At 38.0% G+C, this 26,327-nt stretch overlaps 1 protein-coding gene, 1 long non-coding RNA gene and 1 pseudogene across 3 annotated transcripts in view; all 3 read left to right on the top strand.

The window, feature by feature from the left end:
• Nucleotides 1–344: 344 nt before the first annotated feature.
• LOC119874209 lies at nt 345–6,240 on the top strand. The gene is made up of 5 exons (XR_005367973.1): nt 345–490; nt 1,094–1,171; nt 4,645–4,718; nt 5,590–5,643; nt 6,206–6,240. It is a non-coding gene; the product is annotated as an uncharacterized LOC119874209 (long non-coding RNA).
• A 3,667-nt stretch (nt 6,241–9,907) lies between these two features.
• On the top strand, nt 9,908–10,568 carry LOC111098145 (annotated as a pseudogene).
• Nucleotides 10,569–15,693: 5,125 nt separating this feature from the next.
• The window catches only part of ME1 (malic enzyme 1), a 196,163-nt gene continuing 185,529 nt past the window's right edge, over nt 15,694–26,327 (top strand). Inside the window, exon 1 of one of the 2 annotated variants that reach the window (XM_038554631.1) lies at nt 15,694–15,804. In XM_038554631.1, coding sequence (XP_038410559.1) covers nt 15,727–15,804 — 78 coding nt within the window. In that variant the 5' untranslated portion in view covers nt 15,694–15,726. Of the gene's footprint in view, nt 15,805–15,969; nt 16,075–26,327 lie in introns of those variants that run through there. The other variant, XM_038554633.1, reaches the window with a different exon arrangement.

Genomic DNA, 26,327 nt, shown 5'->3' with positions numbered 1-26,327 from the left:
AGCCCTGGCTGTTACCTTGACCACATCCTTGTGAGAGGCTCTGAGCCAGGGCACCAGCAAAGCTGCCTTTGGATTCTTGACCTACAAAACTATGAGATAAAAATGCTGTTATTTTAGCCAGTTTTGTAGTAATTTCTTAAATATTGGTAGATAACAAATACATCAAGAACTACCTTATCTACTGCCAGGAACACTCTGTCATAATTTTTTTTTTTTTTTTTTTTTAAGAGAGAGAAAGAAACGGCTTGCACAAGGGTCAGGGAGAGGCAGAAAGAGAGGAAGAGAGAGAATCTCAAGCAGGCCCCACAGAAAATGTGGAGCCTGACACGGGGCTGATCTCACGACTCAGATCATGACCTGAGCCAAAATCAAGAATTGGACATTTAACTGACTGGGCCACCCAGGCTCCTCTCCTCTGTGTTTGATACATATTTTAAAGCAGCTAATTCTAGAAAATTTGTAATACATTATCTTCTTGGAGGTGTGAGAGGTATATGAAAAAGTGGGATCTTTAGGTACCAGAGAATTAATAATTAGTATAGTGTGGCCCACTGTCTGCCACTTTTTAATTGTTCAGAAATTGCTATGAATCCTCAACTCATAGGGCTTTGTTCTTATGTCCTTTTACTTTCTCTATTGTGGATCTATTTATGAAGAAAATATACAGATTGGAGAAAGATATTATGAATAAAAAAACTATTTTAGCCTTATGAGATAGACTTAGTGTCTCCCCACAGATATCCTCAGAAGAATTGCAAGAAAAATGATAGAAAACAGTGCAAGTAATTTAATATCTGTATTAAGTAATATATTTTCAACAATTATATATCAGTTTCTCTGTAGACCGGGCAAACAAGTCAAAGTATGACAAAGTATGAGTCTCTGTATAAGTAAAACGTCAGACTTGTATTCTCTGACAGACCTGGAGCTGGGTCTGAACTTCATTCTAAGGCCTTGAGAGCATTTTGATACGCTCCTTTTAACACAAGTGATTTTTATAGTTTTGCTCTTAACTTTGCCTGTGTTTTTTAAATGTTTCCTCCCTTTTTGCTCAGCATGGTCTAGTAATTTCTTGCTCCTTGTTTTTTTCCAGGGCCTCAAGAGTGGTTTAGTAAAGCATGAAGAAAGGAAAGGAAAAAGCTGAAGAGTGTGGGAGATTATTCCTGTCTTGGTATGGTTCTGGCTTACCTGATAAAAGTTCATTCCTGCCTGGCCCATATTTACCATCACAGTAAGCCCATGGCAGAGGTGTGTGTTGGGGGGGGGGGGGATGTAATAATGGTCTTAAGTCCCTTCCAAGCCCATTTTAACTGCAGAACAGAGCAGCCTCCACAGTGTAAGGTGAGGAAAAATCCACCTTTGAAGCTTCACTAAGCTACAGAAGATAAACATGCTCTGTGGGTAGAGATGAGGGTAGGAGGGGTGCAGGACAAGTGATTGACTACTTCCTCCAGCTTTTTTTTGCATATGGTTCTAGCAAATATGTATCTCCAAATCTGAAAACAAACAATTACATGGATATTTCCTGTGTCAATATAAATTCTTGAATTGGGAAATCTTGAATGATTACATATATTTGTGTGGAAAGACTGGTTGTTTTCAAAACCCTAGAATAACTTTCCTATCAAATCCATATAATGTTTTTCCCCTGCCCAAAGATTCCCAATTTCCCTTCAGAAATTGTACCATATGTTCCAAAAAATGGTTCGGTCATGCTGTTTCCACTATGGCAAGATTTATTTCAGTCCTCAAATTTCCCCTCAGGCCTACGTGCCTTCTCTCGAGTCTCTTCATCTGTCATGAATGAATCTCTTGTACAACTCTCCTGAGTACAACCTTTCATATACGTATTCTCCCTCTCACATAAACCAAAGGGCTTGGAGCTCTGCCACTGGGTTAGGAGCTTCAGCTTAGAACTAGATTTGAAATGCCAAGTTTCTGGTGACATTACAGAATGATAGTTGGTACCTAATGCTGGCTTACTTGTATTCTTGGCAGATCACTAGACACTTACCACTAAATGCAGCCCATGGATTCCAGGTTAACAAGGTCGTTATACTTTGAGTTGATCTCAAAAACAATATTCCATCTTTTAAAATTCCACTCACGTAAAGCAACTTCATAAGGCTAACTTTTCATGTGTGTGATTTTTTGTTTGTTATTTTTATAATATTTGAGATATGAAGACAATTCAATATAGTGTCAGATACTAATGGTAATTCTAAGGCAATAACTAGCTATTCCTTCCAAGGAGAAATTTAAGTAACTTTTTGAAACATTATCTTTTTGCAATTGAAACTTTACTCGAAGGGCACCTAGGTGGCTCAGTCGGTTGGTTAAGAGGCTGCCTTTGGTTCAGGTCATGATCCCGGGAGCCCGGGATGGAGCCCTGCTTTGGGCTCCTTGCTCAGAGGGGCTTCTGCTTCTCCCTCTTCTCCCCCCGCTTGTGTGTTCTCTCTCTCTCAAGTAAATAAATAAAATATTTTTTAAAAAAACAAAAAACAAACTTTAATTGAAAATAAATCATACTTAATATTTATTTTCTCTAATTATAACATCAAAAATTTCAAAATATGTAGCAGATACTGAGAAGTAAAAAGCCATATATCACAATTTAGAGAATTCTTGTTAACATCATATTTCAAAATTATTTATTAACTACATTGCATGCAAATCTGTTCTGTAGGTGAGGCAGAGTTAAATGGTAAATTTTAATGTATGTTGTTATGAAAAAGGGGTACATTTCTACCAAGTCTTTTTAGCTTTGATTATTTAACTTTAGGATTTTTTTTTTTTGGTTTGTTTTTAAGTCCAGCTTTTTTGAAGTAAGAAAAGTAAGGTGGATTTACAAAGGTGTTTGGCAGAGTCAAGTATTATGAAATTTATCCTCTCTGTCTCACAGGTACATTATGTTATTGGCTTCAGTGCCTACTGGCAAACAGTGAGAGATTTTAATGCATCCGTATTGCAGAAAGGTAATGAGGTATGATGCCAAATCATTATCTCTAATTACTTTTGGAACGAAAGAAAAAAATTGAGGTTCCTAAAATTTTATAGCGTATTGCTTTAATTACAGACTCCCCTGGGTATATTCCAACCTTTTAAGTTTTTTTTCCTGAATATGAAAGTAATATATGCTCTTTATACAAATTTCAAGCACTACAGAACTATGAAATGAAACAAACCATCAATAACTTTGGAGCATATTTTTTCAAATTAAAAAAGAATTCTCAAAAAAAAAAGGAATTCTCTATTCAGTATTTAAGGTCCATTATTAGTTTTAACATGCTATTCTATTTCTACCACAGCTAAATCAGTACATGGTTCTAATAAACCCAAATGCCTTTGGTTTCTAATATACAATTCTTTTACTGCTCCTTGTTAACAGTCTATGAAGCTAGCCTAACTTAATAATCTCCTAACTATTTAAGACAGTAAAGATAACATAGAATGGTGTATTATGGCTGATTTAATGTCCAGGCTGAGCACTAGCACATATTTTCCTAGGAATTGCTGTTTTTCAAAGCATTAGAAGAAAACATACCACGTTAGAACACATTGAAAACAATTTAGAAAGCACTTAGTAATCTCTTTGTGGGAAGCCTGGGTGTCTCAGCTGTTGAGCATCTGCCTTCTGCTCAGGGTGTGGTCCTGGAGACCTGGGGTGGAACCCCACATTGGGCTTCCTGCATGGAGCCTGCTTCTCCCTCTGCCTGTGCCTCTGCCTCTTTCTCTGTCTCTCATGAATAATAAAATCTTTAAAAAAAAAAAAAAAAAAAGGAAATCTCTTTGTATCCAGAATCACCAGTGACTCTAAAATCTGATACACCAAAGATGTAGTAAGTGATTGGGCCTGAATCTAAATTGAATTATGAAATATCCTCTTAAATGCTTTTCTGGAATAAGTTTTTCTCAACTTGTTTTACTCCTGCAAATTTTACACGGGTGCTGATAATTTGTCTATGTCAAGTGCATCACCCACAGCATATTTCAGATGAACTAATGATATATATATTAAAAAAGTGATGGGAGTAAATGTAAATAGATCTCTTCAATCCTCTGTGGCAAATGCAATTTTCCAAATGTTTGCACCACATCTCCTATCACAAACTCCTCTTTGGTTTTTGTGACTGTTTGGATCAAGAGAGTATGGGAGAAGTGACACTATGTGACTACCAAGTCTAGGTAATCAAAATGAAAAGTGCTTTCTACCCTGTTCCCTGAAATACTTGTTCTGGAAGAATTCAAGCTCCATGTAAGCAGCTTGACTGTCCTGTGGTGGCCATGCTGTTGTGTGAGGAACTCAGGCCAGCTCGCAGTGAGAGACTCACATGGAGAGCCCGAGATTACATGAAACGGGAGGACGAGAGAGAGAGGTGCCTGCACAGGCCCCAGCTGCTCCAGGGTTCCCTCTTCCCAGTCCCAGCTCCTGTTTAACTGCAATCACAGGAGAGATGCTGAGCCAGCACTAACCAGCTAAGCCCTTCACAAATTCTGAATTTGCAGAACCTGTGAGAGATCACAAAATAGTTATCATTTCACACTACTGAATTTTGGAGTAGCATGTTACATACCAATACCCTACTGGGATACCCTACGAGCTTTTCCAAATTTTTAGTAATGTCATTTCTTTGCTTCTTATAGAACTGAACAGCTCTACCACTCCTCAAACTAAGGAAGAGGTTTGGACTGGTACAGGAACGACGGGCAATAGAGTGGTGAGCTTCACATGCAATACATAGAGAGTTAATCTACGGAAGCTATACTGTGATGATATCGGGGATAAACAAAAATTTAAAAAGCTTTCATGGATTCAGCCCTATTTTCAAGCACCTTCATTTACAAATTTAAAAACATGAAATTTAAACAAAATAGGCAATTTCAAATAATATTTATTTAGTTATGAGAGCAAAAAATACACAGAAGAATCTAGTGCATTAGTTAATACTCCAGGATTAGTATTAATACCTGTTAAGTCTCAATTCTGCCAAAACACCTATTTGCTGAAATTCTAAGTAAAAATCATTCTTAGGACACTTAATTTCTTCTAGTGATAATGAATGGATAGTGTTTTGTTTTTAAAAGTTCAAGCTAAGTATATAGTGTGCCTGATTTATCTTGTTTACTTTCACTTGAGAAATATTCACAGAGTGTTACTGATAGCGAAGATAAATCATCCGAGGAGACAAAGGGAGGTAGTGAGTAAGGGCACACAAGCTGGAAGTGGTGAAGCTGGAATAGAAGTCTATGAAATCTGGTTCCAGAGTCTCGATGACTATATTCCAAACTACCACTAATTTTTTTTTAAGGAAAGAGTGTGTCTGTGTGTGTGTGCGCGTGCATCCATGCACCTGTACACATGAGGAGTGGGAGGGGCAGAGGGAGAGAGAATCTCAAAGCAGGCTTCACACTCAGCACACAGCTGAAGTGGGGCTCAATCCCATGACCCTGAGATCATGACCTGAGCCATCCCCAAGAGCTGGATGCTCAACCGACTGAGTCAGGCGCCCCCAAAATTACTACTTTTAATACCTCTTTGACAGGAACATTAGCTATTACTTGTATAATTGTGTGTTTTCCCTTTCACAGTCGATGAAATATTTCTGGAAATATCCGCACTGGGGACAAATCTGCAATACACAGGTAACTGAAGCCTTATTGATGTTATCTGTAGCTACAGTGGAAGAAATACTTCTATCATTCAGAAATATTCTCAAGTACTTAAATAAAAAGCATGTCAAGTATTATGAAAAATACAGTTGAAAAACATTAGAAATATTTAAAACTAGTGTTCATGTTACTGATTGCTGAAGTGAATGCTGATTTCTTTCACACTTCATATTTTATAATTATTAACTTCGTTACTTGTGTATTAGCTGTTTCTCTTCACAAGTCTATCTCTGTATACTAGTGCCTAGTCTGAGGCTTAGTATTTAGTAAGTGTTCAATAAACATTTTGAATAAACTAAGGTACAAATAACTATATGCGAGGGAATGGGGAATGGCCTCATAAGATGATATTCAATATTGGATCTTGAAGAAAAAGGATAAGATTTGATGAGTGTTAACTATGTGACAGGCATTTTTCTAAGTACTATACATTTATTGTATAATATATGATGTGATATATAGCTTGTTTGTTGTGTCAATTGAATATAATTTTCAGAGGCCACAGATTTTGTATTATTTATTACTGTTTTTCCAGGGCCTACACTGGAGCCTGGTATGGAGTAAATGATCAATAAATATTTTTTGAATAAATAAATACACAAATATTTTTATTTTATTTATTTTATTTTATTTTATTTCATTTTATGATTTTATTTATTTATTCATGAGAGACAGAGAGAGAGGCAGAGACACAAGCAGAAGGAGAAGCAGGCTCCGTGTAGGGAGCCTGACATGGGACTCAATCCTGGGTCTCCAGGATCATGCCCTGGGCTGAAGGCGGCACTAAACTGCTGAGCCACCTGGGCTGCCCTAAATACACAAAAAACATCTTGTTTAATGCTCATAGCAACTCCAAAAGGCAGATACTATTATTTCCATTTTTCAGATGGAAAAACTGAGGCCCTGAGAGAATAAGTTTCCCAGTCACAGAAGTAGGAAGTGGTAGCTCAAGATTCAAACAGCAGTCTGGGGCAGCCCCGGTGGCGCAGCTGTTTAGCGCCGCCTGTAGCCCAGGGTGTGATCCTGGAGACCCGGGATAGAGTCCCATGTCAGGCTTCCTGCATGGAGCCTGCTTCTCCCTCTGCCTGTGTCTTTGCCTCTCTCTCTCTCTCTGTGTCTCCATAAATAAGTAAATAAATCTTAAAAAAAACAAACAGTAGTCTGACTTCATGCTCATTTTGTATAAAATTGTGACTCCCCAAAGATATGTTGAATTCCTAACCCCTGGTACCTGTGGATGTCATACTCTCAAATGGCTGTGCTCTACTGCTTACCTAAAGTGAACAAGAAATAATTCCAAAAGAGAATTGGAATAATACATTTCAATTTTTGGCAGCAATGTTAGGAATATGTGCAAAATTTCTCAAGCAGTATGGCTATTTTGAAGAACAATACTTTTTTGAACACCTGAATCCCAGAAGTTTGTTTTAAATGTAATATTATTTTACATTTTATTTTATTTTTTAAAAAATATTTTATTTATTTATTCATGACACACAGAAAGAGAGGCAGAGACACAGGCAGAGGGAGAAGCAGGCTCCCTGCAGGGAGCCTGATGTGGGACTCGATCCCAGGACCCTGGGATCACGACCTGAGCAAAAGGCAGACACTCAACCACTGAAGCACCCAGGTGCCCCTATTTTACATTTTATTCTATGTATCATGTAATCAATTGGGACTTTGTGAGCTTTCAATAAAAGAGTTGGAGGAATGAACCAACTAGGTTGAAAAGAAGGAAAAGAATCAGGGCATTGTAAAGGAAATCTATATGCTACACAGCATTTATAGATATAAATAAGTATATAAGCAAAAGATTAATAAGGTAGTATAACTTGAGTGACTCTGAAAGTAAGAGTCACCACATATACATATGAATATGTATATTTGATCTTCTTCTATCACTTAAAGCATTTATTGAAGAGCCAAAATGCACTGGATTAGATTAGTGCCCTCTAATTTGATAGCCACTGGCTACATGTAGCTATTAAGCACTTGAAATGTGGCCAGCACAAATAAGACCCTCAATTCATCATTCAAAAACATACGCTAATTTCTAGCAGTTACATGAAAAGATGCTCTTTATATCGATCATTAGGGAAACACAAATCAAAACCACAATGAGATATCACCAATGGCTATTATCAAAGAGACTAGAAATAACAAGTATTGGCAAGGATGTGGAGAAAAAGGAATTCTTGTGCACTGTTGGTGGGAATGCAAAGTATTGCAGCTCCCATGGAAAATAGTATGGCGTTCCTCAAAAAAAATTAAAAATAGAACCACCATTATCTAGCAATTCTACTTCTGGATATTTATTTAAAGAAAATGAAACACTAACTTGAAAAGAGATGTGTATCCCTATGTTCATTGCAGCATTATTTACAATAGCCAAGGTATGGAAACAACTTGTCTCCACTGATGGATGATAGAAAAAGAATGTGGTATGTGTATGTATATGTACGTATATGTATGTATATACACACAATGAAATATTATTCAGCCATAAAAAGATGAAATCTTGCCATTTGTGACAACATAGATGGCCCTCAAGGGCATTATGGTAAGTGAAATAAGTCAGACAGAGAAAGACAAATACCATATGATCTCTCTTATATGATGTAGAATCGATAAATAAATAAATAAATAAATAAATAAATAAATAAATAAAACCAAGCTTACAGATATAGATTGGTAGTTGTCAGAGGTGGGGGAGTGTGCATATGTGTGGAAGAAATGAATGAACTATTTTTCTTTTTTTTAGTTTAAATAAATTGAATTTAAAAAAAGAAATCATGCCAACAAATGACAGAGTTGCTATACTAAAAAGTATTTGAAAACAATGCTACATATTTATTCATGACAATGATGGGAATTGGTTTTTATCTCGATTAATTGATTAAAAAACAGATTTAAGAAAGTAGTAAAATTTTAATTTAATTCAGTGATATTAAATGACAAAAATCATGGAACTGGATCTTTTTCATAATAGTTGTACTTTTAGGTTTTAAATAATACAATAGGACAGCCCGGTGGCTCAGTGGTTTAGCGCCATCTTCAACCCAGGGCGTGATCCTGGAGACCCGAGATCGAATCCCATGTCAGGCTCCCTGCATGGAGCCTGCTTCACCCTCCGCCTTTGTCTTTGCCCGCCCCCCCCCGTGTCTCTCATGAATAAATAAATAAAATCTTAAAAAAATAATAAAAATCTGTTGTCCAAATTGGGATGTGCTGTAAGTGTAAAATACACTAGATGTCAAAGACAGTACAAAAAAGGTAAAAACATCTCACTAATAATTTTTATAATGATAACTGTTATTTTTGATATATTAGGTTAAATAAAATATATTATTAAAATATATTTCACCTGTTTATTTTGACTTTTTAAAAAAGATTTTATTTATTTATTTGAGAGAGAGAGAGAGACTGTGTGCATGCACATGCGCACATCCGTTGGGGGCAGGGGCAGAAGGAGAGAGAGAAGCTGACTCCTCACTGAGCAGGGAACCTGACAGGGGGCTCAATCCTAGGACCCTGGGATCATAACCTGAGCTGAAGGCAAATGCTTAACTGAGTCACCCAGGTGCCCCTCTTTTTAAAAAACCTTTTTAAAAAAAAGGATTTATTTATTTTAGGGAGGTAGGGGCAGAGGGAGAGGGAGAGTCCCAAGCAGACTCTGTACTGAGCGTGGGGCCAGACACAGGGCTTGACCCCAAGATCCTGAAATCACGACCTGAGCCAAAACCAAGAGTCCAGGACTTAACCGACTGTGCCACCCAGGTGCCCCTGTTCTTTTTTACTTAAAGAAATGTGGCTCCCTGCAAAATTTTTAATATGTGGTTCACATTATGTTTCTCTGGATAGCATTGCTCTATACCAGTGGTCCTCAAATGTGGCAACTCGACCGTCAGCATCACCTGGGAGCTTATTAGAAAAGCAAATTACAGACCTCACCTCAGACTTACGGAATCAAAGATTTGGGGGTGGGGCCCGTTTTAACAAACCCTCCAAATGATTTTGATCTATGCAAAAGTTTGAGAACCATTATTTCAGACCAGTGGTTCTCAACTTTGGCTGCAAACTAGAATTATCTGGGGAGCTTAGGGCAAGAAGTCCTTGTGCTAAAGCTACAACCCAGACCAATTAAATCAACAACTCTTTGACCAGTCAGGAGTGTTCTTCAAAGCTCTGCAGGTAACTCTAAAGTGGGAGAAAGATTGAAAACCACTGGTGTAGATCCATGATATCTGAGCTTTCTAGAAGGGATGTAGCTCTCAGGAAACATTTTTCTTCCTGCTTTTCACAAGGCAGTAGTACCATCAATGTCTGTATGCCTTCTTGCCGTGGAGATACTGGGCATGGATGGGCAGGAGACTTTGCAGGTATCAAAGATTCATGTATCAAATCTGTTTACTCATGTGTGCCATTTATGCCTGTTACATTAACTGTGAACATGGCTATGCCTTCTTGGTTTAATATTATTGGACTTTCACCAGATTCATAGGAGAGTGAACCTGGAATTAGTAGAAAATGCAAAAGCTTTGAGAGAGGAGTGAAGAATGGCATTCTTTTTAATGCTATTATTTTGGGAGAATTTTCTCAGGACAGAGCACTACCTTTATGTAGTGCTGGCAGAAACTGGCAGTTATCACTGGACTCACTGACTTCCCCTGTGGGCCTCCATTCCATGGAATCCTATCAGCGGCTAACAGATATTTCTTAGTACCATGGATATTACCACCCTTTAGTTTCCATAATAGTTGGTTCTCTGTTGAAAGCTAAAATTATTGGTAAATCTAACCAATGTAACTTTAAAAACCTATGAAGGCATGATGCATAGTTTATGTCACCAGGAAATGATGGCTATCAAGCAGTTTTCATTGATACTTTGTCAACCTTAAAAACAAAATAGCCAGTTATTTAACCAGCAAAAAAAAAAAAAAAAAAAAAAGAGAGAGAATTTATTTAGGAATAGCAGAGGAATTGCAGTTTGGGACTGCAAATTATGGCAAACCATTGGCAAGCCCTAAGATGGAAGGAAAAAGAATATCCTCATATAGAGGAAAGAAAGCAGTTGGAAGGGATTGCTTTGGAGAGTTTGAGGTTGTGAGGACTTCTCATTGGCTAAGTTCATGTGGTTTCTCACTGGCTGAGTTGTTGCCAAGCAAGGAGAATCTTCCTTCTTCAAGCTGAAGTACGCTAAGTAAGCTGCCAGGAAGCTCCCTTCATTGTCTCCAGCCTCCATTTCAACTTCATTTATCGTTTTTCACAGATCTAACTTCCAGTTGCTTGACATCACTAAGAGGTCTTGTGTAAAAGGCATACCTGCATCACTGTAGCAGAGTATAAACCTTTTCAGGTGCCCCATCTTGAAACTGCTAATGTTTGTAATGTTAAAACGTTTTGTAAATATAATCGATGATATAGACAAAATGTCTCCTGATGGGAAAATGTATCTTTTTAAGTTTCTATACAAGTACTGTATAACATGATCCAGAATAGGTGAAACAACTGGCTTCTTCTTCAAATGTACTTCAGCAAAATATTGCAACCAAATTATATCATAGGAAAATTAACATGCTTCATGAAAATTTGTTCAGGTTTAAGTGAGCAGTTAAGATATAAATGATTTATATATGCTGTGACTTAGTCTATGTTTTTTTTCCAAAATTAGTCACTATGGAGTGTCTGTTTTTATATTGTATGCATAATGATTTTTTTTTGGCTTTCATTAGGTTTATTTTGGTGTGTGATAGTGTTTTCTCAATGCAACTGTAAATACATACATACATACATAAATTGATGTGTAGATCCAAGATATTTACAAAATATTTTTCCAAATTACATTTAGTTATTATGACTTTTTGTCTTTATTTTTCTTTCAGTTTTATTTTTATTTTTTGTATATATTTTTTTTATTGAAGTTCAATTTGCCAACATACAACATAACACCCAGTGCCCATCCCGTCAAGTGCCCTCCTCAGTTGTATGCATAATGATTGTAATATATAGTAAGAATGAGGTGGTATTACATTATCCCAAACAGGAACAATGCTTTTAACTGTTAAAGAGTAATATTGCTTTCCTCAGGAAGGAAAAAAAAAAAAAACCAACTCTATAGAGCTCCAGACATCCTGTAGAATCCCTTAGAGATTGGGGCTTCTGCACACACTTTTGGTTAAAGAAGAGAATAAGGGCACATCTTTTCAAAGCATTTTAATGAAATGACTCATGCACCCATTTCACCTATAACTGTAATTTAACTCAAATACCAATAACTTAGAGTTTGGCTCATCAGGGATTCCTTAGAGCTACGAATAAAGCCTTGTGAAAGAAACCAGGATATGCCACCCCAAAATACATATTTTTGGGAAGAGAAATCCGGAAACAAATCTTACTATCTTACTGTTAATTTCTTCCCATATATTTACCTTTTCAGTTTGCCACCCTTGAAAACCTAAAACTAAAACTAAAAAAAAAAAAAAAAAAAAAAAAAAAAGAAAACCTAAAACTGCTTTTCTTTGTGCTATCATTTTTCTACAAATGTATTGTTCTTTGCTGAAGATGCTATAAAGACCACAGTTTTAAACTGCTGCTTTGAGTTACTCTTTGTTTTCGAGTTCTTCGGTGTGATGTGCACTGCAAGTATTTATAAACTTTTTCTTTTGATAATGTCCTTTTGGTAATGAGTCCCACCGGAAAACCTACGATGGGTAGATACGGAGTTTAGCCTCCCCCCAACACCAACACTCATTCTAGTTGTATCCTCACTGAAGAATGCAGACAAAAATTAACTCTTTTCTTGGTTGGCAATTAGACTGGAGCTGGCCATCGCAAGGATGCAGCTGCCTACATTAAATTCTGAACTTTTTGGGTCAGCTACCCTGGTGGACTTTCTTCTAATATACTGAACACTGGAATTCTCAGATTAAAACCCCAAAAGGTCCAAGGTCTTTCTTTTACGCAGAAAAGGATTCTGCACATCAAGAACAAGGCATGTTGAGGTTTTCAACTTAAAAATCACTTATTTTACATAGCGGTAACATGGTTTTTATATGAAGAAATAATCATTTACTTAATATCATATAGCTACATCCTTCTATCAGATTATCTTTTTTTCTCATGAAAGTAAAACATTTCCAATGGCACGTCTTGAAACTTTTAGTGTTTGTAGTGTTGAAATGTTTTGCAAGTATGCACCAATGACGGAGACTAACCCTTCCTTGTGGGGAAATTTAAGTTCGAAAGTAAAACACCTGAAATGCTATATGTGCTATATTTCCTGAATTTTCTGTACTTAATCTCGATGACATTAGATCAGAATACCGTAATCACATTTTAATGACTAGAGTTATTAGTGCGTTAGTTGGGCAAGAAAAATTTCATTTTGACTGAGAGTATTCTCACCTGTATAATGGAAATTTACAGGATCTAGCCCTTTAATTTGTGAATCCTACTCATAACATTACCAATTATATACAGAGTGCATAACTGCAGTTTCTTAAAAGGAAAATTAAAACAAGTTTTTTCTCTTCTCCAAAATTTTTTGCTTTTTGGTTTTTACATTAAAACCCAACCTTGGGACGCCTGGGTGGCTCTGAGGTTTGGCATCTGCTTTCAGCCCAGGGCGTGATCCTGGAGACCTGGATCGAGTCCCACATCAGGCTCCCTGCATGGAGCCTGCTTCTCCCTCTGCCTGTGTTTCTGCCTCTGTGTGTCTCTCATGAATAAATAAATAAAATCTTAAAAAAAAATAAAACCCAACCTTACAAACAAGTAAAAAAGATTGAAATCTGACGTTCTGGATAACATTTACATGGAAAAAGAGCTTGTTCTCAGTACTCTTAGAACAACTGCACATGGATAGAGAAAGTCACTCCCTCAGGCCTCATATTGTTATATTGAAGATGATGGACGTTTTTTTCATAAATTCACACCTCCCATATGTTTACTTCTCTTTACCTACACTGCCAGGATCTTGTAATCCCTTCGTAGTGATGGCTTGGGGGACGAGCCCACATATTTCTTTTGGCTTCTCCCTCTATTTATGCCAGCTTTCGTATCTGTACACAATACATCACAGAAACAGGGATAAATCAGTAACATAGCTGAACTACTCTAAGGGGGCATTATAATAAGGTTCTGTTGTACTAATATTTTTGTTTCTTCAGCATCTTAGGTTTGCTTCATAGGCCTGTAATTAAACGGTTTCTGTTTCTGATAAAGCTCTCTAATTGTAACTTGCCTCAGTTAAACACTCCTGGGAGTGAGTTCTGTAAAAGCATACCTTCTCAGGTATCTAGGTAGGGTTAACTATTTATGGACTATGGCATTCACTGTGAAAAGTGCTACTTGAATGCAAGGGATGCTTTTAAACAACTCTGATGCCAATAAAATGTTCTGCATTAATAAAATGTTCTCCCTTGAAACAGATGATTCTAGATTATTCAAAGAATAGGCCCAAGAAGCTTCTGGACAGAAGTATGACCAAAAAAACAATTATTGTAACATCTTTCTGATCAAGCAATGTAAAACATTCGGTGTGTTGTCTAGTTTATGGATATATAAAATGAACCCATAATCAATCCCTAATACTGTCTTTTGTACCACTATGAGGTAGAAATGAATAGGGCAGAAACTACTGATCCCACTTACCTGGAAAAGAAACTGGGGCACAGAAAGCTTTAGTGGTTTTTTTGTGCGTCATACATTCCTTTTGACTGTGACTGCTCCTCCATTCCTTGAAAGTTCAGGTATAAATACCAATAACAGAATTACAGTGCTGGAAGATCCTGACCCTCTCCCTTTTACCAAAGAAGAAACCGAAGCCCCTTATAGATTGTTATCCATTAATACTCAGAGAAGTCCAGAAACATCTTGATTTCTGCAGTCTCACAAAATTATATACAATATAAATAAGACTGTTGAGTGGGCCCTGACACATCTGCAGTGCAACACAGCTAGACTTTTAATTATATTAAAATTTATTTAATTATAGTAAAATAAAATCCCCCCTGCTAATCTAGAGACTGCCACAGTGTCCGGGCCCCACGCTACCTGTTCTCCTAGGGCAGCTTGGGCTTCTGCTTTCTGGGTCAAGGCGGGTTCTGTGCGGGACCCTGGGTGTGGCCAGCCTCGGAGGGAGGATAGAGAGCTTCGAAGCCCCTACTGGAAAGGGACAGAGAAAAAATGAGTGGGAAATATCAGAAAGGGAGACAGAACATGAGAGGCTCCTAACTCTGGGAAACGAACTAGGGGTGGTGGAAGGGGAGGTGGGGGGGGGGGGTGATGACTGGGTGACGGGCACTGAGGGGGGCACTTGACGGGATGAGCACCGGGTGTTATTCTATATGTTGGCAAATTGAACACCAATAAAAAATAAATCTATAAAAGAAAAAAAAAAAAAAAAAGGAAAGGGACAGAGGTCTGGAGTCCCGGGCATTGGAGGTCGGCTCTCAGCAGCCTCTGAGTCCCTTTCGCCAGTGCTCCCATCCCTCAGTGTGCAGCCTCCGTGTTCCCTGGGGCTCCCGCGAGGGGGAGGGGCGCGGCCCGGGGGTGACGGTACCCGCACGGCCCCCGGGGTGGGCGGGGGACCCCGAGCGCTGTCCGCGCGGGTGGGGGGGGGTCAAGCGCGTTCCCTGAGCGACAGGCACGCCCCACGCAGAGCCGGGCTGCACAGCCGGGATCAGAAGCCCGGGGGGAAGCGGGGCCCCGCGCGCGGGAGGGAGCGACTCCCGCGGCCGCCTCCCCTCAGGCCCCCGGCGGCGCCGCCAGCGCCTCGCTCTTCCTCCTCCTCCTCAGTCGCCGGCTCGGCCGATCTCCTGCCATGACTCAGCGATTCTCGCAGGCTGCCGGGCCGGGGACACCGGCTTCTCGCGGGCTCCTCCCGCCGCGTCCACCCCCTCTCGCCACCCACGCCCGCCCCCGCCCGCCGGCCCTTTCCCAGCGCGGCCGCCGCCGCCGCCGCCGCAGTCCGCGCGGGCGCCCCGGCAGCATCCGCCTCCTGCCCCGCGCGCCGCCCGCTCCGGCCCGACCCCGCAGCCCACCCGCGCGCCCGCCATGGAGCCCGCAGCCCCCCGCCGCCGCCACACCCGCCAGCGCGGCTACGCCGTGACGCGCGACCCCCACCTCAACAAGGTGAGTCCGCCGGCCCACCTGGGCGGACGCAGGCCCTGCGGGGGGCCCGGGCTCGGCCTCGCCCCTCTGCGGGCCCTCCCGGGGCGCCGCGCGGGGGCTCGGGGCCGCGCCGTGGGATGGGCGCCCGGTGCCGCTGCGCCTCGGCATCCCGCTTTGGAAAGAGGATGCAACTTGTTTACAGTACTTTCTGGCTTCCCTCCTCCACAGTCTAGCCGAAGAGAGTAGTATCGGGCTCCGTGAGGGAACCGAACGTTTCTGTGAGGATTGCAGGTGGGCGGCCGCTCGCCGGCTCCCCTCAGTGCGGCGAGTCCCGGAGCTGCTCCCGAGGGAGGGGGCCCCGCTGGTCCGTCCTGGACGCAGAGGAGTTCTGAGAGCCGCGGGTCTCATTAACAAGCTCGGAGGCGAGGCCTCTTCGTTTCTGGAGCGACACAATTAAGAGGCTGGGAATGCGTTGGGGGGGGGGGGGGGTGGCTTCTGCCTCAGACACTTTGCAGGGCCTGGTACGAAATCCTTGTCGTAGACCTGGGACGGTGGATAAAGCCATTCCTGTTTTTTTTTTTTTTTTTTTTTTTAAATCTGGCCTTCTGGAAATTAAAACTTTTTTTTTTTTTTTTTTTTAAGATCTCTTATTAAAACAGAATTCAGTGTAGTTTAGAGATTCTTTTTCAGATCCTGGTACCATTTCATTTTTCTTCACTGGTAATGGAGTGTAAACACTTAATATTTTTTCAAATGAAAACTACCTAATTTATGATTTTGCTTATCTAGATGTGAAACATTCACACATAACTCTGTAGCCGGGCTTGTCTCTAGATGGCTTTTTGTGTAAATGTGCTTTTGGCATATCCTTCTTATTTAGGAGATGAGGAATGCCATCCGGCAGCACAGAGATCTGTTTAGTCATTTGGCTCGTTTCTTGAGTACCTGCTTTTTCATTAGCAACTGGACCTCAGCTCTTACCTTCTGGCCAGGTTTTTGGTGATTTGTTGATCATTATTAATGGCTTGAAGACTTGTGCTTTCTTTTATTTAGTAAATTGTAGCTAGTGTGAGTTCTTTTTGATTTTTGTGGTGACAGGTAAGTTTTACAAATACATAGTTATTTAGTATTTGTGGTCATAAAGCATTAATGGAATTTTAAATAGTTCCTACTTATTTTATTTCTTCAAAATGAATTTAATTGCTAGTTTGCTTTTTCCCTTTTTATTCTTCTTCCTTTTTTTTTTTTTTTTTTTAAGATTTTATTTATTTATTGAGAGAGAGGCAGAGGGAGAAGCAGGCTCTATGCCTGGAGCCTGAGGCGGGATTCGATCCCAGGTCTCCAGGATCATGCCTGGGGGTAAAGGCGGCACTAAACCGCTGAGCCACCCAGGCTGCCCTCCTTTTTATTATTCTGCAGGTTGGGGATTATTTTCAGTAGAACAGAGGTAATATCTGATGTGACAGAACAATTTGTGACTTTCATGTGTGTCTACTATCTGTAATTTATGACCAGGTAATGGGTTGTCACTTAAGAAAGACCACTGAGTGGTATAACCTGTTTGAATTTCCTGAGGTCATGGACAAGAATGAGTGTTTGAAGTGGGTAGGTGGAACAGGCAGTCACTGAGCAAGGGTAATTATGCCTTTACTGTTTGCATCAAGAATATATGTTCTTGAATTCTTTTTGGCTCCTGTTTACCAATAAGGATTAATGTCTACTTAGCAATAATATCAAGGAGACCTTCCACCAACTTGAAAGGTGCAATATGATGTGTTAAGAGCACATTTTTGAATTAATAATTGAACTCTATTGTCTGCATAATATCAAATTGGATTTAAAATCTGGTTCACCAACTCTGGGGTGAGCCGTGTGGTGCCTCTTGGAAGTAACAGAATGGCCTTGCATGGATCATTGAAACCATGGTTATGAGACATTCTTGATCTGCCCTGCACTGAAGATCTCTGGGCTTTAAAGTTTTTTGGTAGCCCAAGAATCTTTATTGATTTTTATGATAACTTTGGCTAGTAGATCATACCATCTAAAACCCCATCCTGTTGTCTGGCTACAGGAAGCCTTCTTCAGTCAAACACAAACCTTCATCACCTCACGTTTTGGGTAACTACGACAGTTTTGCTGGTTTTATTTTCAGTATTATAGCCTGTCTGCATGTAGATGTGAGAGACATACCTTTATCAGTTAGTGTTTTCTTCATGTTACTTTTCTGTCATTCAAGTATTTATAAGTTTCTATTATGTTGAATATAGTATCAGTCTTGTCAGGTTTACTGTCTTGTCCAAATTGATCTTATTAGTCCCCCAGTTTAGTCTTCTACTTGAAATACATTTGTAGAATCTCTTAATACGTTCTTTTTTGTCTAGGTGTAATTTTCTACAATTAAAATGGCATTAATTGATTTAATAATGATCTCTAGGGAAGACTTTCCTAATTATCTCAGTCCTATTATTACTTACGATCTCTTGTTTTTATGTATTCAGTTGTATCATATCATTTTATACTTACTGCATTTTTATCTTATTTTAATTGTCCTAGATCAGGAATCCTACTTAGTTACAGAATTTTGCTCATTGGGCTTTAAATAAATGTCGATTTAATGAATGAATGAGCCATGTTTTTATTTCTTTTGTATTTTAAACAGTAGTCAGCTTTTAAAGTAAGAAGCTTTTAGAGTGGTAGTTTGAGCATTGTTTTAAGACATATATCCTGTTTGATGTAATTTCTTGGAAGTAAATAGCTTTGAAGTCTAAAGCTCAGTTTACTCTCTATACATTCATTATACAATGGATAATGGATATAGGAGAATAGTTGGAGTTTGGTTTAAACCTGGCCATCCAGGAAGTTTTAATTACTTGCAAGATAACCTTAAGGAGGTGATTAGCCTTGATAGAATCAGGGTTAATAGATGTGTTCCAGATTAAAAAACCTAAAAATTGTAAAAACCTAAGACAAATAAGATCTTTCTTCATTAGTAATATGATTCTTACTATTTGCTTATACTTAAATTACATAATTCCAGGTAGGATTTCATCATGCTATTTGGGAAAGTACTTCACTCTTATGAGGTTTAGTATCTTTCTGTACATAGTCCAAACTATTTTTTGAGGTACTTCTCTTTGTGTTATATGTGCTTATCCTAGTTTAATGTTTATGATTTTCAAGGATACCTTCTGATTTAGATGAGTTATATTTATTTTTTCTCAGGAATTTTCATGACTAACTTTCATAAATCACTCTTCAAAATTAAAATTCTATATAACATAAAAGATAACTTATTTTTTATTTCTAAATTTATTAGTTTGCTTTATTTCTGTAGCAGTGGTAGAAAATAGTAGTCAATAGTTCTATCATAATTGTGCGTACATGGCTTCCAATGTCTTTAAGATTAAATGATAGCATGATCTATAAGTAAATCTACAAAAGATACCACTCTTTAATATTTTAGGTATTTTAATCCAGCTTAAATTAGTGACTTGTCAAAGTCCATTTTGGTCAGCATTATGAACTTTTAAATCTGAAAAATTAATCTCCGGGCAAGTGCATTTGTAGATGTTTGTGTTTCGGCATGTTGGATGTATTGTAGGAAAAAGAAATAAATCTCATGACTATGAAGGAAAGATACCTTAAATCTCTTCTTTTTTTTTTTTTTTATTTATGATAGTCACAGAGAGAGAGAGAGAGAGAGAGAGAGGGGCAGAGACACAGGCAGAGGGAGAAGCAGTCTCCATGCACCGGGAGCCCGATGTGGGATTCGATCCCGGGTCTCCAGGATCGCGCCCTGGGCCAAAGGCAGGCGCCAAACCGCTGCGCCACCCAGGGATCCTTCTTCTTTTTTTTTAGTGTAAACTATTCTAGAGTTAATTATCCAGGAGTTTTATCTACCACAATTCTCTGGCATTACCTCAGCAATATGAGAAACTGATGTATTATTTAATGTGGAATCCCACTGATAGGAATTCCCTGTGATGTGGATGTAGGGCTATATACCTCCATACTTGTCTGTAACCTTGCTGTACTTCAAACAACACTGGTAGTATAGGGTAGCACAAAATCAAAATAATGTGCTCAAGTGAAGTACAGAGATGAGTTTGATTGAGAACTTTCGAAACTGGTGATATGGAGTATAGGAAATACTGAAGAAAGTTTGAGAGTTTTCAATTTTGTGTTCTAATTTCCGTCTGAGCTTTGGGCAAGTAAGAGAAATGCAATATAATGCAAAGTATAGACATTGTATTTAGAAGAAAGTGTAAGCCCCAGTTCTTCCATTCAGCAGTTGTGAGAATTTGAGTGAACTTTTTTTTTTTAATATTTTTATTTATTTATTCACGAGACACACACAGAGAGAGGCAGAGACATAGGTAGATGGAAAGGCAGGCCACATGCAGGGAGCACAATGTGGGAATCAATCCCAGTAGTCTGGCCCAGTAGCCCTGGGCCAAAGGCAGACGCTCACCCGCAGAGCCACCTAGGCATCCCTGAGTGAACTTTTCTTTTCCTTTTTTTAAAGATTTTATTATTTATTTATTTATTTATTTAATTATTTATTATTTATTTATTTATAGACACACATACACACAGAGAGAGAGAGAGAGAGGCAGAGACACAGGCAGAGGGAGAAGCAGGCTCCACGCAGGGAGCCCAACGCGGACTCGATTCCGGGTCTCCAGGATCACGCCCTGAGTTGCAGGTGGCGCTAAACTGCTGCGCCACTGGGGCTGCCCCGAGTGAACTTTTCTTAACTAGCTTCAGTTACTGCCCTTACAAAATAAAGTGATAATTGCATTCATTTGTTATTTTTTATTTAGAAAATATTTGTTCAGAATCCACTCTATATTAGATAATATTCGGGTTCAGGGAATAAAGCAATGAATCAGATTTTTGTTGTGAGCACACTTACATTTCTGTTGTAATATGATTTCTACCTTGCCTCTTCACTTAGATATTGAAAAGATTGAGATAGTAAATATTGTTTCTAAATTATGTATACTAAAACAAGGTTTTTTAGTAGTCTAATTTTTAATATAGCACTTTTGTGTAGAAAGCCTTAGGTCATAGCTTGTCAGTTATAAAGAACTTATTTTTTAGTGTACTAGCCCCCTTCTCTTGAATTTTGGATGACATGATTGTGTTCCCTTTTTATTTTATAGTAAAAAGCAAAATACGTCTTCTCTCTGGAAGAGAAAGATTTGTATTTTACCCTCAGATTCATATAACTGAGCTTGACTGACATCACATGACTTTTGCAATCTTGCATACACTTCAACAGAATGCCACCCGTAGGTTTTAAAGAATATACTTGTGAAGAAGTGAAAAAGGAAAGTGTTCTACTTCTCGATACTCTGTTCAAAATGTGTTAAGGCTTGGGGGAATGAAAGAAACTAGGCTTGTTAGAGAAAGGTAGAAATATGCTTTGGTAGTTAAAATTATTGGGAGAAGAGGGAGTGAATTGCAGAGCCAGGAAATTTAAAAGTTCCAGTGGTGTGAAACCAGCCTTTACTTGATTCTGTTTGACTTTGGAAAAAATCAGTTACTCTGACAAAAAAAATATTTGGACTGTTTTCCAATGGTTTTCAAAATTGACATTACCAAATACTGTGGAGATCCAAGATTGCCCCGACTTGGCTTATTTGTTACCTCATTATTTTATGTTATTGAACCAACTCAACCAACTTTGATAGTATATAGATGAAGAATAAATCATAAGATATTTTTCAATAAAGTGGAACAAATTTGGCAATGTTTCAAACCTAAATGATTAGGAAATTTCCATAGACATGGACATGGACATGCTAAATGTAAAATATGGATATTTGTATTCTTAAAATGATATTTAAAATATTTTATGGCTTATATGTTAATTTTTACCTGTTTTTAGCTTACTGTATATAAAGTAGTACATTTTATTTTTTTATTATTTTTAAAATTATTTATTGAGAGAGAGTGTGTGTGCACACACAGCTAGAGGGAGGGGCAAAGGGAGAGGAAGAAGCAGACTCTGCTCAGCAGTGAGCTAGATATGGGGTTTGATCCCAGGACTCCAGGATCATGACCTGAGCCACCCAGGCACCACTAAAGTAGTACATTTTAAACAAAGGATTATTGTTGCTGTAAGTGAATTTAGAGAATTTTAAACATCAATATTTTCCCTCAGTCCTTAAAAATACATCTAGGTTAGCCATTGATTAAACTGTTAGATATTTAAGGACTTTGAGTTTTAAGAGAGGAAGAAGCAGTATGGCTTTACGTTTTTATAGTTTAATCTGGTAGTTTGGGAAATCAATATAATAATAATAGTCTCTAGAAACATGGAAATATAACTGTTAGAGCTCTGTACTAATAAGTCATACACTTAAAACACTAGGATTATTTTTTTAATCAGGTAATACTGAGTAAGACTATTAGCAAAAGTACCTACATGTTCATACAAATTTTCATTATTGCATTATGAGTACCCCTGGGGTAGTTAAATTCTAAACTGTCTCACTGAAGACCTGGAAGTCTGGAGACTGAAGGAGTCCTAAGACTCCATTATAAAATTAGGTCTAGGCCCCTTAGGTTTAGAATATATGTAATACATTTGAATTATCTATTCAGAGTCCTCTAATAAGATATTTTAAAACTTTTTTTTATTGTGACACAGTGCATGCATACATAATATATGTATAAACATAATGTTATGGCTGAATTTTGTCCTCCCAAGAGTCATGTATTGAAGTACTTATCCCTAGTATCTCAGAATGTAACCATATTTGGAGCTAAGATCTTTATTTATTTTTTAAAGATTTTATATATTTATTTGACACACAGCGGGAGAGGGAGCACAAGCAGAGCGAGGGGTAGGGGGAGAGAAAGAAGCAGGCTCTCCTCTGAGCAGGGAGCCTGACAAAGGATCCTGAGATCATGACCTGAGCCGCAGGCAGACACTTAACTGACTGAGCCATCCAGGTGTCCCGGAGCTAAGATCTTACAGAAGTAATAAGTTAAAATCAGGTCTTGAGGATGGACCTTAATTCAATATGGCTGATGTCCTTATAAAGAAAAAAGAAAGGGAACACAAAGAGAAGTAAATGAGAAAAGCCTCAGGCTGTAAGGATCCTTACCAACATCTTGATTCTTGGACTCTAGAACTGTGAGAAAGTAAATTTCTGTTGTTTTAGTCACTCAGTCTCTTAGTTTAGTATGGCAGCTTTAGCAAACTAATATACATATAATTGAAACAAAATTTCATAATATAATACTTCACTGTGTTTAGTGCACTCCAGCAGTTACCTGTTACATTTCAATTTTTAAAACATGTGAGGGGCACCTCGGTGGTTCAGTTGGTTGAGCATCCAGCTCTTGGTTTCAGCTCAGATCATGGTCTTATAGGTCATGAGATTGAACCCTATATGAGACTCTGTGCTCAATGGGGAATCTGCTTGAGGTTTTCTCCCTCTGCCCTTTATCCCATTTGTGCACACTCTCTCTCAAATAAAATCTTAAAAATGAATCAGTCCATAGTTCAAAAAAAAAAAAAAAAAAACAATGCCCTTTAACTTCTTTAAGTAGTGCATTCACATACCTGGAAAGTTATTGGAGAGTAACTTTCTTTTCTGGCTTAGTGGTACACTAGTGAGCTTCTGGTTTGCCTTGACAGTACTGGCCGAGCTTCCTGTTTTTCTGTCTACATGTCCAAATTGAGGTATCTTTTAAACCAATAATCTTGAAATGATGAGACCATTATTGTTAATAATAGTGGCAGATCTTGGTTAGTTAGCAAAACAGTAAGTCCTTACTTGGTTGCTCAGAGCCAGGAAGAAACTAAAACTTGCTTAATGAGCATTTTTGTAAGCATTTTAAGTTTTTACTTATTCAAAACTTTATACTTAATTTTTATATATGGTAACTATAACATATTGGTTACAGAGTTGAGATCAAACATATTGGTCATACTGTTGTGGGGTTGTTAAACCCAACAGTCAAGAAACAATTCTTGAGATGTTTTATGGTGCTATTTGTTAAGTTTATTTAAGCCACATGGGGACAGGATCCATGGGCAGAGAGAACTGCACTTTTGTTGTATAAAGTTGGTGATTATATGTAATTATATTATTATACTCAAGGGATAGGGGATGTACAGGAAGTAATCAACCATAAATGTCTTCTTTGAATTTCTACTCAAAACTACTTTCACAAGATTTCTCTGATGTTTATCATTCAGTTTGATATTAGCTATCAGTGAAATATCCAGGCAATCGTGGGATCCTTTAAGACTTAGCAACCAGGAGTGCCTGGGTGGCTCAGTCAGTTATGCGTCCAACTCTTGATTTTGGCTCAGGTAATGATCTTGGGCTTGTGAGATCGAGCCCCATATCAGATCAGGCTCCATGCTTGGGGGGAATCTGCTTGAGATCTCCCTCTCTGTCTCCCTCTGCCCTTCCCCACTGTGAGTGTGTTCTCCCTTGCTCTTAAACACAGAAATACATACATACATATTTCAATGTTTTAAAAAATGTAGCCACCAGCATTATATTTGATACTTATTGGAACTTTGGGTGTTATAGATCAGCCTTTTGGGCTAAAGGCAAACATTTTTCGCTACTATCATTCATGAATATCAGTAAATACAAATGAGAATAACTCACCTATTTAATAAAAATACTTTCAGATCGTGCCACAAAGCATATGCAAACAATGTTATAGATAAGCGATACATTCAAAACAAAATGCTATAAAAAGACTAAAAATAAAGACCTGGGAAAATGCAAACAGCAGGAAATCAGGGTTATACCTGACATCAGACAATGTAGAATCCATATCAAAAAGCATTGAGACAAAATATTCTGTAATTCTGAAAAGTGCAATTTGGAATGAAGTTAAAAAAGTGATTAGTATCTATGCACCAAATAACACAGTTAGCTACCTTCATTAAAAAAAGACCCTCCTACAGGACATTCCAAGAGAAATAAACATTAATACTAGCAGACTTTAACATCATGTTTTCAGTGCAGGACTGAATGTCTCTCTTTATAGTCCTTTTTTGGTACTTGTTCGCTCTAAGAATTATGTTATACATAAGTTTTCAGTCTACTTAAGACCATTTTACCAGTTCAGTTGGAATATAGAAGCCTTATCACATCTTATTACTTTCCTCTGATTATGTTATAGTTGTTATATTACATCTGCTTACATTTCCATACATTACATAAAATTTTTTTAAATTGAGATATAATTGACAGAAATTAGCTTCAGATATACAACATGAGTGGATGTTTGTATATATTGGCTAATGATCACCACAATAAGTCTAGCAAACATTTGTCCCCATACATAGTCATGAAAATTTTTTTTCTTTTCTTTTCTTTTTTTTAAAATGGTGTTCTTTTTTAAAAAATTTTTTAAAAAGATTTATTTATTTATTTATTTATTTATTTATTTATTTATTTATGAGAAACACACAGAGAGAGAGAGATAGGCAGAGACACAGGCAGAGGGAGAAGCAGGCTCCATGCAAGGAGCCCGACGTGGGACTCGATCCCGGGCCTCCAGGATCACATCCTGGACTGCAGGCGGCTCTAAACCGCTGCACCACCAGGGCTGCCCTGAGAATTTTTTTTCTTGTAATAAGAACTTTTAAGACTTACTCCCTTAGCAACTTTGAAATATGCAATACAGTATTATTAACTATAGTCACCATGCTGCACATTCATCCCCATCTCTATTTTATGACTGGAAGTTTGTACTTTTTGAATATTTTCACCCATTTCCTCTACTTCCGTACTTCCCACTTCTGCCAACCAGCACTCTTGTCTCTGTATCTATGAGCTTTTAAAAAATTTATTTTTAAAAAATTAGTGAGTGTGAGATCACGTATAGTATTTATTTATTCTGACACTGTTTCACTTAGCATAATGCATTCAAGATCCATCCATGTTGTTGAAAATGGTGAGATTTCCTTCTTTTTTTTATTATGGCTGAATAAGATTGCATATATATGGGCCACATTTTCTTTTCTTTTCTTTTTTTTTTTTTTTGGGGGCCACATTTTCTTTATCTATTCATCCATTGATGGACATTCAGGTTGTTTCCATATCTTGGCAGTTGGAAATGATGCTGCAATGAATATGTGGTTGCATATATACTTTCCATGTAGTATTTTTGTTTTCTTTAGAGAAAAACTCAGAAGTAGAATTGATAGATCATATGGCAGTTCTAATTTTAATTTTTTGAGGAAACTCCATACTGTTTCCATAGTAGGATATACCTTTTTCCATTCCTACAAACACTTATTATTTCCTATCTTTTTGATAATAGCCATTCTAACAGGTATGAAGTGATTTCTTGTGGTTTTGTATACATTTTCCTAATGACTACTGATACTGAGCTTCTTTTCATGTGTCTGTTGTCTGTTTATCTTTGGAAAAATGTCTATTCAGATCCTCTGCCCATTTTTAAATTGGATGGTTTGTAATGCTATTGAGTTGTTATGAAAAAATTTTTTGATGTAATAATTTAATGTAATGTTTATTATTTTTTATTTTAACTGT

The sequence above is a fragment of the Canis lupus genome, chromosome 12, assembly GCF_011100685.1.
Source record: "Canis lupus familiaris isolate Mischka breed German Shepherd chromosome 12, alternate assembly UU_Cfam_GSD_1.0, whole genome shotgun sequence".
In the NCBI taxonomy this organism is placed as follows: Eukaryota; Metazoa; Chordata; class Mammalia; order Carnivora; family Canidae; genus Canis; species Canis lupus.
Note: the sequence above shows the minus strand (reverse complement) of the source record. Positions and strands in the feature narration are given on the sequence as shown.